The 13,201-nt window shown below is 37.2% G+C and overlaps 1 protein-coding gene across 3 annotated transcripts in view; it reads left to right on the top strand.

Annotated features, from left to right (window-relative positions):
- LOC138315077 (calcitonin gene-related peptide type 1 receptor-like) overlaps positions 1 to 12,261 on the top strand; it is a 77,981-nt gene extending 65,720 nt beyond the window's left edge. For all 3 annotated transcript variants that reach the window (XM_069255812.1, XM_069255811.1, XM_069255810.1), the window contains 4 exons: positions 732 to 814; positions 7,365 to 7,500; positions 8,212 to 8,253; positions 8,684 to 12,261. In XM_069255812.1, the coding sequence (XP_069111913.1) occupies positions 732 to 814; positions 7,365 to 7,500; positions 8,212 to 8,253; positions 8,684 to 8,935 (513 nt within the window). In that variant the 3' untranslated portion in view covers positions 8,936 to 12,261. The remainder of the gene's footprint in view (positions 1 to 731; positions 815 to 7,364; positions 7,501 to 8,211; positions 8,254 to 8,683) is intronic.
- Positions 12,262 to 13,201: the final 940 nt, after the last annotated feature.

Here is a 13,201-nt window from a genome sequence, read left to right as displayed (position 1 = left end):
TATAAAGGACAATAAGTCTTTTGATAAATTGTAATTCAAAATAATTATGAAAATATAATAATCATAAGCAACTCCGAAATAAGCTTTTTTTTTAATTAAAAAAATCTACAACAATAATCTCGGTAATTGTAATACTTCAATTATAAATTCCGTCTACGACATCTTACTATTTAAAGTCATCGGCGTGCCCCTTCTTTGTCAGATAATTACATATTAAAATCTTAACCAATGTATCCATGGCCAATTAGGTATTTGAAATAAATATATATTCTTATTCTCAGTAATATCCTACCTATAGTCTTTGAAATACAGCCAAAACCGCATTGTCGACTTGTTCAGTACTTCGTGATTGATCGGTCAAAAATATGGGAGACACGGGGAATTTCCTGTTTCTAATTATAGTCAAGATTCGCCATTTCAACCTCTGAGCAGGTGTTCATCCCTCGCATGTTGACATTGTATTTTGTCAAGAGCTGTCCGAGTAAAACAAAAACAAACAAAACATGTCAAATGCAGACACACTATTCTGACATGACAATTCTTAGAGAAACCAAATAGAAATATTTTGTTATCGTTTGACCTTTCTTGCTACGTCTCTGATTTTTACTCATGAGCGAGGGGTCCGATAAGATTTATAGGTGCAATCGGATTCTTGTCGCTGGTTGAGTTATTGAAAGTTTGTCCTGTTCGTCGTTTTAATAGATTAAACATTGTTTCTACTTTTGTTTCAGGCCAACATTTTTTTCTTTATCAATATTTTAAGGATATTGCTGACACAGTTGCAATCCCATCCTAACGAGCCGAGTAATTACAGGTAAGTTATCAACTTTTCCACATGTGCCTTCTTATATCAAGTACAAGTTGCGATGTGTTTGTAATCTGGCGTGAACTTGTAAAAATATTGCAGTTGTTGGCAAGTGTATGTGGTGCATTATTTAGTTCCAAGTATTAATGTTACCTGTGTCTCCTGCTGTAATGATTTACAATAGTGATTATTCACAAAAAACGAAAGTGTTTAGAGGTTGTTGGTTTTTTTTGAAACGAAAGTGTTTAGGTTGTTGGTTTTTTTCAAACAATTGCATTGACCTTCTTGCAGTTTAAGCACTTCTCAGTATCATTCAAGTCCGAGAAAGTTGGCGTTCTGCCTACACGGGATTCTATGTCTAGTATAATTACATATAAAGTAATTGTCAATCGTCGGGATCAGATTCTGCTACTGTACGCTGTTTCCCCATAGTAACTTTCTGGTTACTACCGACAGTCCTATTTGGCAATGTCTCAATTAAAGCTTAGGTATACTGTACGTTTGACAAAACGATAACAGCCTTGTCTATCTTACAACAAACCTAGAAATTACACATCGATTTGTCCATTCTTTTAGATAATAGCGATCAGAACAAGTTAGCCGCTGGTCAGTAATCTAACAGACTGGGGTGTTGGGCTTCCGTGACTAGATGATCAGATATCCGTATGTGAAGAAGGCTATGACCCTTAAGAGACCTGGCCATCATTGTATACCGTCGTCTGTATGTGTCGTTGGCCACGAGGACACGTAACCCCACACGAGCAATCAGAAGTGTAGGGTGATAGGCATCATTATTGTACTTTCGTTGTACACTTGCGTTTAGATCGGGCCAAATGGGCGGCATTTGTTTTGAAGAAATAAAATATCCGTTGCAATGTTTTATTGATGAACTGAAGGTTACTTTACGTTGATAAATGAATGTTCTTTATGTTAGACATCTGGAAGTATTCAGACTGATACGAATGTTTATCATAAACCAGCTACCACCTTAGTGTAAACTGTACAATAATTATGTTTCTCTTGAACGTTAAATGTTTGTGTTGCCTCTCATGGACGTTAGATGTTTCGTGTTGCCTCTCTTGAACGTTAGATGTTTCGTGTTGCCTCTCGTGGACGTTAGATGTTTGTGTTGCCTCTCTTGAACGTTAGATGTTTGTGTTGCCTCTCTTGGACGTTAGATGTTTCGTGTTGCCTCTCTTGAACGTTAGATGTTTCGTGTTGCCTCTCTTGGACGTTAGATGTTTGTGTTGCCTCTCTTGGACGTTAGATGTTTCGTGTTGCCTCTCTTGAACGTTAGATGTTTGTGTTGCCTCTCTTGAACGTTAGATGTTTGTGTTGCCTCTCTTGAACGTTAGATGTTTCGTGTTGCCTCTCTTGGACGTTAGATGTTTCGTGTTGCCTCTCTTGAACGTTAGATGTTTCGTGTTGCCTCTCTTGAACGTTAGATGTTTCGTGTTGCCTCTCTTGAACGTTAGATGTTTCGTGTTGCCTCTCTTGAACGTTAGATGTTTCGTGTTGCCTCTCTTGAACGTTAGATGTTTCGTGTTGCCTCTCTTGAACGTTAGATGTTTCGTGTTGCCTCTCTGACGTTAGATGTTTCGTGTTGCCTCTCTTGAACGTTAGATGTTTCGTGTTGCCTCTCTTGACGTTAGATGTTTCGTGTTGCCTCTCTTGGACGTTAGATGTTTCGTGTTGCCTCTCTTGAACGTTAGATGTTTCGTGTTGCCTCTCTTGACGTTAGATGTTTGTGTTGCCTCTCTTGGACGTTAGATGTTTCGTGTTGCCTCTCTTGACGTTAGATGTTTCGTGTTGCCTCTCTTGGACGTTAGATGTTTCGTGTTGCCTCTCTTGAACGTTAGATGTTTCGTGTTGCCTCTCTTGAACGTTAGATGTTTCGTGTTGCCTCTCTTGAACGTTAGATGTTTCGTGTTGCCTCTCTTGAACGTTAGATGTTTCGTGTTGCCTCTCTTGGACGTTAGATGTTTCGTGTTTGCCTCTCTTGGACGTTAGATGTTTCGTGTTGCCTCTCTTGACGTTAGATGTTTCGTGTTGCCTCTCTTGATTAGATGTTTCGTGTTGCCTCTCTTGAACGTTAGATGTTTCGTGTTGCCTCTCTTGGACGTTAGATGTTTCGTGTTGCCTCTCTTGAACGTTAGATGTTTGTGTGCCTCTCTTGAACGTTAGATGTTTCGTGTTGCCTCTCTTGACGTTAGATGTTTCGTGTTGCCTCTCTTGACGTTAGATGTTTCGTGTTGCCTCTCTTGACGTTAGATGTTTCGTGTTGCCTCTCTTGAACGTTAGATGTTTCGTGTTGCCTCTCTTGAACGTTAGATGTTTCGTGTTGCCTCTCTGACGTTAGATGTTTCGTGTTGCCTCTCTTGACGTTAGATGTTTCGTGTTGCCTCTCTTGACGTTAGATGTTTCGTGTTGCCTCTCTTGACGTTAGATGTTTCGTGTTGCCTCTCTTGACGTTAGATGTTTCGTGTTGCCTCTCTTGGACGTTAGATGTTTCGTGTTGCTCTCTTGACGTTAGATGTTTCGTGTTGCTCTCTGACGTTAGATGTTTCGTGTTGCCTCTCTTGAACGTTAGATGTTTGTGTTGCCTCTCTTGGACGTTAGATGTTTCGTGTTGCCTCTCTTGGACGTTAGATGTTTCGTGTTGCCTCTCTTGGACGTTAGATGTTTCGTGTTGCCTCTCTTGGACGTTAGATGTTTCGTGTTGCCTCTCTTGAACGTTAGATGTTTCGTGTTGCCTCTCGCCTCTCTTGGACGTTAGATGTTTCGTGTTGCCTCTCTTGGACGTTAGATGTTTCGTGTTGCCTCTCTTGAACGTTAGATGTTTCGTGTTGCCTCTCTTGGACGTTAGATGTTTCGTGTTGCCTCTCTTGGACGTTAGATGTTTCGTGTTGCCTCTCTTGGACGTTAGATGTTTCGTGTTGCCTCTCTTGAACGTTAGATGTTTGTGTTGCCTCTCTTGAACGTTAGATGTTTCGTGTTGCCTCTCTTGACGTGTGTTTCTCTTGACGTTAGATGTTTGGTTGCTCTCTTGACGTTAGATGTTTCGTGTTGCCTCTCTTGACGTTAGATGTTTCGTGTTGCCTCTCTTGAACGTTAGATGTTTGTTGTTGCCTCTTGCGTTTAATGTTTCGTGTTGCCTCTCTTGAACGTTAGATGTTTCGTGTTGCCTCTCTTGACGTTAGATGTTTGTGTTGCCTCTCTTGGACGTTAGATGTTTCGTGTTGCCTCTCTTGGACGTTAGATGTTTCGTGTTGCCTCTCTTGGACGTTAGATGTTTCGTGTTGCCTCTCTTGAACGTTAGATGTTTCGTGTTGCCTCTCTTGAACGTTAGATGTTTCGTGTTGCCTCTCTTGAACGTTAGATGTTTCGTGTTGCCTCTCTTGAACGTTAGATGTTTCGTGTTGCCTCTCTTGAATGTTGAGTGTTTCGTGTTGTCTCTCTTGAATGTTGGATGTTTTGCGGTATTACGTTTCCTACTTTTCTCAAACAGAGAGTACTAAGGTGTTTGAAATGCCTTGATAATGTTTTGCACCTCTACAAGTTGTGATTCCCTATCTGACAAAATACAAGCCATCATGTCATGACTGTCTGTGACTATCGTTGTCAATAAATGGTATTTCTGAAATATGGACTACGCCTATCGTTTGTAAATCTGCAGTATCAACCTAATACATCTTTCCTGGAAAGGTTGGTACCAGACGGATACCACCCCACCCGAATCATCACTATATATTTATACTGATGCTTTCCCACACAGCGAAGCCTGATACTTTATATCCAATAACGCCACACACGGGTAGGTATAATGACTACCCGACAGGTTTCTGAAATCCCCGTCCCATTTCATTACTCGATTGCGATTTATCATTTTCTGTGGCGACGGGTAGCCAGGTTTATTCCTGCCAATGTGATTTCGTAATCAAACAACAAAAGCAACAGCTTCCTGTAACAGTACCGACATGGACAGGTAAATATCGATTCTAGATAACACCGAACGCGAACTCCTTGTGAGGCTGTGTTCGCTTATTTAATATTTATGCCATCTGCAGTATAAAAAGTATATCCATTACGCTGTAGTTGAAGACGCTAAACATCACTGTCTAGTTATCCAGTCTCACATTCCTGTTCAAATACAGTATCGGTCAGTTGACATTTATAAAAGCTTCGTGACGTTCTTAGCAAGATAAGAATTAGTGTTTTATCTCTGATTCAATTGCGCTCTGTGCTTCGCTATCTATAATCCCACATGTGGTTTGGTAGGCTATAATATGATGTAATTCAAGCTTCGGGCAACTGTTATAAAAGCATCTAGTATAATAAGTGTGGTATAGCTAATACCAGATAAACAGTATTGAATCGCCATGTACATAATTCTCAGCAATACCATTATTTGTTTGGAGTATCAAACTAATCTAGAATAACAAAACGATCTACTTCCTGGTTTTTAAAACAAACTTTTTTCCACAAATGTTAAGGTAAAGGCACTATAACATAGTTTGTAATTACTTAATTAATGTATCCTCAGTTTCAAATTACTTTCAATAGGTTGTCTTCCCTTGTTGTGCCATGCAAGCATGTTCTCACAATTTGTATGACATTATAACAACAGCTCGAAATAATGTCATAAAGAGTCTGCCACTGAATGGATTTTTCATTCGGCTTGAATAACGTTCCGAATTGATACACTTAATCAAGTATAGCTAGATGGATAAAATCTTAGCTTAATCATTAATACATTTACACTCCAAAGGAGGCTAACACGTGAAGACAAATTAACTAGTCAACAGGTGAACGTATCAATCATTTCTACCGAAAGGCGTTACTCCGTGGCGTTTGCCCTTGTTGACACGTAATCCTACCAATATTTCTATTTAATATTACATTAATTATCTCCATTTAGTGCTATCTACCGAGATATCAGCAGCCGTGTCGCAAATCATCAGTATGTGGATCCGATAAAAACTGGCAACCTGATACAGAGAAATCTAATATGACTCCCATGTTCCATTCACAAGATGATGAATTTATTGATTTTGCGTTAAAGGTTAAGAGTCTAAGTCTTTAGGAGTCATGTCACAAAATTAGATGTCCATATGACTTTTAATAGCAACAACAGTTTTATCCATAAAGAAAAGTAACAGAGGTCAAGGACAGATTATTTCGTATTTACACTTGGGACGGCGTTGCTCAGACAACAATCGATGAAGACATATCTCTGAACAAAATCATGAAATATATATTCGATATTCAAGAGTGTGTGATCCCATTATCATGACCTTTGTGACAGAATTAGACTAGTGACGGAGAAGCCAAAAATAACAATTGTAATCTCGTGGCTATTATTATGGTTTCGTGACCGCTAGGAAAGTATACCTGAACTCAGACTTAACGTAAAGGTATCTGTTGGTATTGATTTGTATATTTAGGTTTGGAGAATTCTTTTGTTCATGGAACTTTGAACAAAATCGGGATCTATACTTCATTATCATCGTCCGTAAATAAGTTGAATATGGAAGTATGTCCTTTTACATTACGAATGGTAACGCTTATTGTTAACTGGTTGTCGGAATATGATCCATAAACATATATTTTAGGTTTCCGTTGTTTTTGGATCGGTGATTATTTTTAACTTTCTCTGCGTCCTTTTATATATATATAAAGTAAACCTGCCTTAGCGACCACCTCTGTGTAAAGACCATCTGCTTGATAATGGATTTGTTTTTGGTGTTTTGGATTGTGGGTCCGTTTTAACTCACTATGCATAAGTTTATCACTTTACTTAATCCGGTCGTAGTCTTTCAAATGGTTCGTAACACTATTGATAAATGCAGATTGACAAGGAGGTTGGTTACAGAAAACTATAGGTGATGCGTACATTTGTGTCAACTGTGAACCTAAGCTGAATTTGTTCTCTGTATCATACTACCAGATACTCGGTTATACGGTGGACTATAGGAGCCTGGTTAATTGCAAAGTAAAACAAAAAAGTTTTACTTTTATCATGGTATAGTTTTTTTCCATATCTCATTCTACTGTACGTAGTAAAAAAATATGTTAAAAACCTGTACCATGATAAATAGGGATCAACAGGTTTGTCTTATCATTGCGTTTTACCTGGATCTTGTCAGTCATCGCACTGGTACACCACAGAATGACTCTGGTATCAGTGGGAGAGTCAGCGTTAAGGGGTAGTAGGTATACCGTCTATGGGGTCTCCCAGATATTCTATAAAAACTACTTGCATTAGAGAGCGATATGGCACTGCAATTCTCTTTTGAACGGAATAGTTTATTTTACCTTTATTTGCCAATACATTGTTTCATATACACTATTGTAACTTCATTTTATAGTCACATTTTGTAAATAAAAGTCGATGAGACAGTCTTTATGAACGTGATTTAACAAGGCACATGGATGTGGGACATTTTAAAAAATATAATAGATAGTTTTTGCGTTCCTTGCCTTGATTTCTTTGATATTTAATTTGCATATAAAAGTGCATGGCTGTGCATTGGTTATTTTTTTTTGTTTTATTTTCCAGACGAGCGTTCCGGGCCACCTTTGTCCTCGTGCCTCTATTTGGTATCCAGTCCATCCTGGTCATATATAGACCTAATACTTCCGGTTCAGCCATGTTTATATTCGAAGTAGCCAAATCGATTGTCATCAACACACAGGTACACTTTGTGAGGCATTTCTAGAAATTTCTGAGTGTTTCCGTTTAGTAATAATAATTGTGACGTTAAAGTAAATAAATATCACATTTTGAAAATTGTTATTTATCCATGGATTTTTTACCGGAGTTATAATCTTCCCAATGAGGTAAAGTCCTAAATGAAGAGGATGGATCATGTTGTGTAATGAAACATCCAACATGCTAATTGTATATCTATGTTTCAGTACCAGGCCTCCGGATCATGAAACAATCTTAAGTCCAAACCTGTCTTCAGTTTAGACTTGGCCAATCAAAGATGACGTTACAGAACGTTACGTCATGAATGATTGGCTTAGCCAAAACTTAAGCCTAAGATTCTTTCGTGATCCTGGAGCCTGTCCTGAAGCTATATGGTCTTTGTAAAAGGCGAATAAATTTGGGTCTTAGTTTTTCATCTTTTCTCTTTTTCTTAACTTCTCCCATGACAGTGCCTCACTTTTGGCATAAAGTCGGTTAGGATGGCTCCAGGTTGTGTCCTTCTAGTCGATACAAAACCATAGTCTATATGCATGCTGATATAAGATCCAACTTACATTTATATCTAAGTATAACAACCAAACGCTGAAAGAAATGCTGAAATTAGATATACATTTATATTTTATTATACCAACCAGTCCCTGATATTATTGTACAAGCAGTTCTAATTAAACTTACGCTATTTATTTTGTTTTAGGGCGGGATTATTTCTCTTATCTTCTGTGTGTTCAATGGAGAGGTAAGGTATAGCAGTTCATTCATCCTACATTATCAAGTTAAATGACTGTATTTGTTAATTGTTTTCTCAATGTATTATTTCCTTTGTCTATCATTCCATTTTATCCATACTCAATGCATATCGCTATGTCGATGTGGAGAATACGTGTATTATGTGAATCATTACATATGGAATGACAGTAATACTTACACAAGTTGGTAAAACCCTCACTTCATGAAAATAACAATGAACGTTGAAAAACTGGGTGTTTTGTATTTGTTTTTTAAACACTTAATGCTTTGTATTATAATCATCAAGTGTTATAAACTACCCATTTCCTTGAGCTGTTATATAGCAGTTTATAGGAGGAAAATTCTACTCGTGAAACTAAGTACAATCAATTTAGTAAAATACATCTGTGAGTAAAATGTTTAACATCGTTCTCTTACAGGTCCACACTCACATAAAGAACCTGATCCGGAAGGTCTGGCCGAGCTTCATGAATGGTGAGACAAGATTTACCAGCGTTACGTCGACAACACAGTACACAAACGTCCAAGCATCAGTGCGACGAAGTCCGCGTCTAAATGAATCTCAACAGCATCAGAGCTACATCCCATTGGACACTGTCGATGACGCAAGTCGTGACGTCAACAAAACAAATGGACATGTGACTTTTAAAGATTCAAGTTCTTTGAACTGATGTTTAAGTGTTTAAGACGGTTCGGTGCGCAGGTTGATGTGGAAATGTACATAATAATACGGGTACCTCGCGATCCCCACTGATATGTACAGGACTGTTGTTCTTTAGTAGTGAAATAATCAAGGTTACGTTCACGGCTATTTAGCGTGCTTCCCATTTGATGCATATCCCAATAGTAATTAGGTCACAAAAACATAATTATCATTATGTCATTGAGGTCCGCAAATAAAAATGTATGAATATATGCATTATGAATTAACATAATGTGAATGTTACAGAAAGTTAATATATGAACTAACCCCAACAATATGTGTGTATTATGCATTAGTTAAAATACCACACTGAGCGTCAGAATGTAACAGACATTATGGCTGTTGTCGTGAAATACAGTACTAAACGTTAACATTTATGTATTTATGTCATTACGAGTATACGACAGTGCATGTTCATCGTGTCATAAACTCGGTTGGTGATCAGTGAGAAAACGACTGGCCAATTAGACACTTTGGACAAATTTCTGATTCTTTGAGAAAGGGGACGTCAGCATGTTTCTAATAATCAGATATGTTATTCTGTTTGATCTCGTGACAAGAATGTTGAAAACCACATCAAATTCGGCCGCTTCAGTCACGAGATACCGCCCTCCTAAATGCTCGATTTTTACCTGTATATCGACTGCTGATTTGGAGAATAACAGGATGTGACGTCACGAGGACAACGACAGTGAGCTGTTTGGTAGTGGGGTTATAGCACAAAGGTGGACATATATGTATTTATAATATGGGGTTATGAGAATTATACAAATATACACACAGTTATGATGACGATTTGATTATGTAATAGGAAATATTGCAACTGAAATAAGGCTAAGATACATATGTATACGCAGTCTAAAGGCATCACCTTGTGTACCTTGTGAAAACTTGTATGCATGCGCGGCAAAAACTCGTCATTTACAAAGTGTATGTGCTGTCGTGACTGGATACCCATGACTTAACTCTGTATTAATTACTACGTGAACGTTTGTATCGCTGTATTTGGTTCGAATCTGCAGAGTATGTCCTTAAAAATAGTATATTAGATAGGTAAATAACTTTAATGCCTGGCCATTAAGAGCTATATAAACATTGCTTTAAAGTTTCAACGAAGGAGGTATCTGAAATTGTATAATAACATCCTATATGATGCAACATAAAGCCGATTCCAGAATGAATAATGAATGTCGTACGGCTGTATACATGTACATTATAAGTGATAGTAGCACTGTCAATGTAAACCCAATGCTGGTTATCTGTGGAGATTACGTGATGTGCGGCAGCTCGGTGTTGTAGTGGGTATCATTAAGGTCTGTATGGTACACCACCGACCCAGACTTTGTACCTGTGGTTATTTAGACCATGTAGATTTCTGTAATGTTTTAGAGAAAATATATTTAGTTTTAGCCTTCCACTAGGTCTTCATTATGTTATTTTCCTAGTTTGTAACTAAATCTGATATCAACTTGTATTGTAATCGTACTTATTTTGGCACGCCCGTTTTTGTTCATTGCCAGAACGTTTCATTGAACCAAATTGGCAAGTGTTAAGAATGACAACTCTTGTAGATATTTGTAAGAATCAAAGAAGATCTTATTACGTTAGTATGCTTTATACTTGTATTTATTGTAATGTGATCAAGTCAGACAAGGCAGTTTATTTGATAAATTTGGTGTCTTCATAATTAAAATGATATGTGGTATTATTTGGTCATAAGGCGTATTTTTGTACGGTATACTCTTAATCCATTGTTTCATTACGGAAGGACATGCATGGAGATTGCTCTAGATCATACAGAGCTATTTGCGCCGGGTAACATATTTGCCAACACTTTGACTTCTAAAAATGTAACAATATAACAGCTTTACATGTAAATTATTTTCGAGAAAATGTATTTTAAATTAGGTTTCTAAATGACGATTTTCAGTTATATACATAGTTTTATCCAATGAATTTAAAGTTACTTTTATTGGTTTTATATGTATAATTTTGCATAAAAACTAGAAATGTGTAGCAGTTTCAATATACATATACATGTAACAAAATAAAGATGATAGAGTTGTAAATTCGACAATATTTTTGGATGTGTGATCAGATCATTGGGGCTCTGAGAACGATTGGGGGATGTAGAACAGTGGACGTATGTGATCAGTTGATGATCATATGTAGCAGAGCGCAGGATTTTATATAAATAATTCGGGACCCTTGGATTACTAGTCTGGTGCTCAATCGGTCGAGCAAAAGAATTTTTTCTAGCTGAGATGTATATTGCGGCTAAAGCCCAAGATTACAACCCCTTTGTATTGATAGAGTATGTGCATGGTTTTAGTGAGAGGTTTTGAAAACCTTTCCAACTGTCTAATTTCGAATTAGATCAATTCTACCGAATTATAAAGAAACATGAAAACACCTCCACGTATTTCTATGGTGACCACATTTCTATGATAACCACATTACTATGGTGACCACATTTTTATGGTAACCACATTACTATGGTGACCACAGTTCTATGGTGACCACATTTCTATGGTAACCACATTACTATGGTGACCACAATTCTAAGAAGACTACAATTCTACGATAATCTCATTTCTATGATAAACACATTTCTATGATAAACACATTTCTATGGTGACCACATTTCTATGGTGACCACATTTCTATGGTGACTACATTTCTATGGTGACTACAATTCTACGATGATCACATTTCTATGGTGACCACATTTCTATGGTGACTACAATTCTATGCTAACCACATTTCTATGGTGACCACAAATTCTATGCTTACCACATGTCTATGGTGATCATAATTCTATGGTCATCACATTTCTATGGTGACCACATTTCTATGGTGACCACATTTCTATGGTGACTCCATTTCTATGGTGACTATAATTCTACGGTGACCACATTTCTATGGTGACTACATTTCTATGGTGACCACATTTCTATGGTAACCACATGTCTATGGTGATCACAATTCTATGGTAACCACATTTCTATGGTGACCACAATTCTATGCTTACCACATTTCTATGGTAACCACATGTCTATGGTGATCACAATTCTATGCTTACCACATTTCTATGGTTACCTGTTATGATCTTCAATATTCCCGCTTAGTCTTTCATAGCATTAACCTAAGCATGACCACGTGATTGGTGTAAATACATTATATATATTTATATCTGTTGTACATTGATGTATGTGTATGGAATTCGTTGTCATGACGACGTGGACTGGTCCACATATATCTTGTGATAAAAATGTAATAAAATATGATAAATAGCATATGTGTTGCGATTGCTATTATGGACCGCAGTACTAGAGCTTACTTTACAAAATTCATTTATAACTAGGGACAATACATCATATATAACTGGACACAAACATCATACATAACCGGGGACAAACATCATACATAACTGGAGACAAACGGCATATATAACTGGGGACAAACATCATACATAACTGAGGACATACATCATACATAACTGGACACAAACATCATACATAACTAAAAAAAGTATTTATAACTTGGGACAAACATCATACATAACTGGAGACAAACGGCATATATAACTAGGGGCAAACATCATACATAACTTGGGACAAACATTACACATAACTGGAGACAAACGGCAAATATAACTGGGGACAAACATCATACATAACTGGGGACAAACATCATATATAACTATAAAACAGCATTTATAAATGGGTACAATACATCATACATAACTGAAGACAAACATCATACATAACTGGGGACAAACATCATACATAACTGGACACAAACATCATATATAACTGTAGACTAACATCATATATAACTGGGGACTAACATCATACATAACTGGACACAAACATCATATACCTGGGGACAAACATTATACATAACTGGGGACAAACATCATATATAACTGCTGACAAAAATCATACATAACTTGGGACAAACATCATATATAAATGGACACAGTTATCATATATAACTGGGGACAAACATCATACATAACTGGAGACAAACATCATACATAACTGGACGCAAACATCATACATAACTGGACACAAACATCATACATAACTGGACACAAACACCATACATATCTGGACACAAACATCATACATAACTGGACACAAACATCATATATAACTGGGGACAAACATCATACATAACGGGGGACAAACATCATATATAACTGGGGACTTTTCTCGGATTTTGAAGAAAA

This window comes from Argopecten irradians, chromosome 2 (genome assembly GCF_041381155.1).
Source record: "Argopecten irradians isolate NY chromosome 2, Ai_NY, whole genome shotgun sequence".
Taxonomy (NCBI): domain Eukaryota; kingdom Metazoa; phylum Mollusca; class Bivalvia; order Pectinida; family Pectinidae; genus Argopecten; species Argopecten irradians.
Note: the sequence above shows the minus strand (reverse complement) of the source record. Positions and strands in the feature narration are given on the sequence as shown.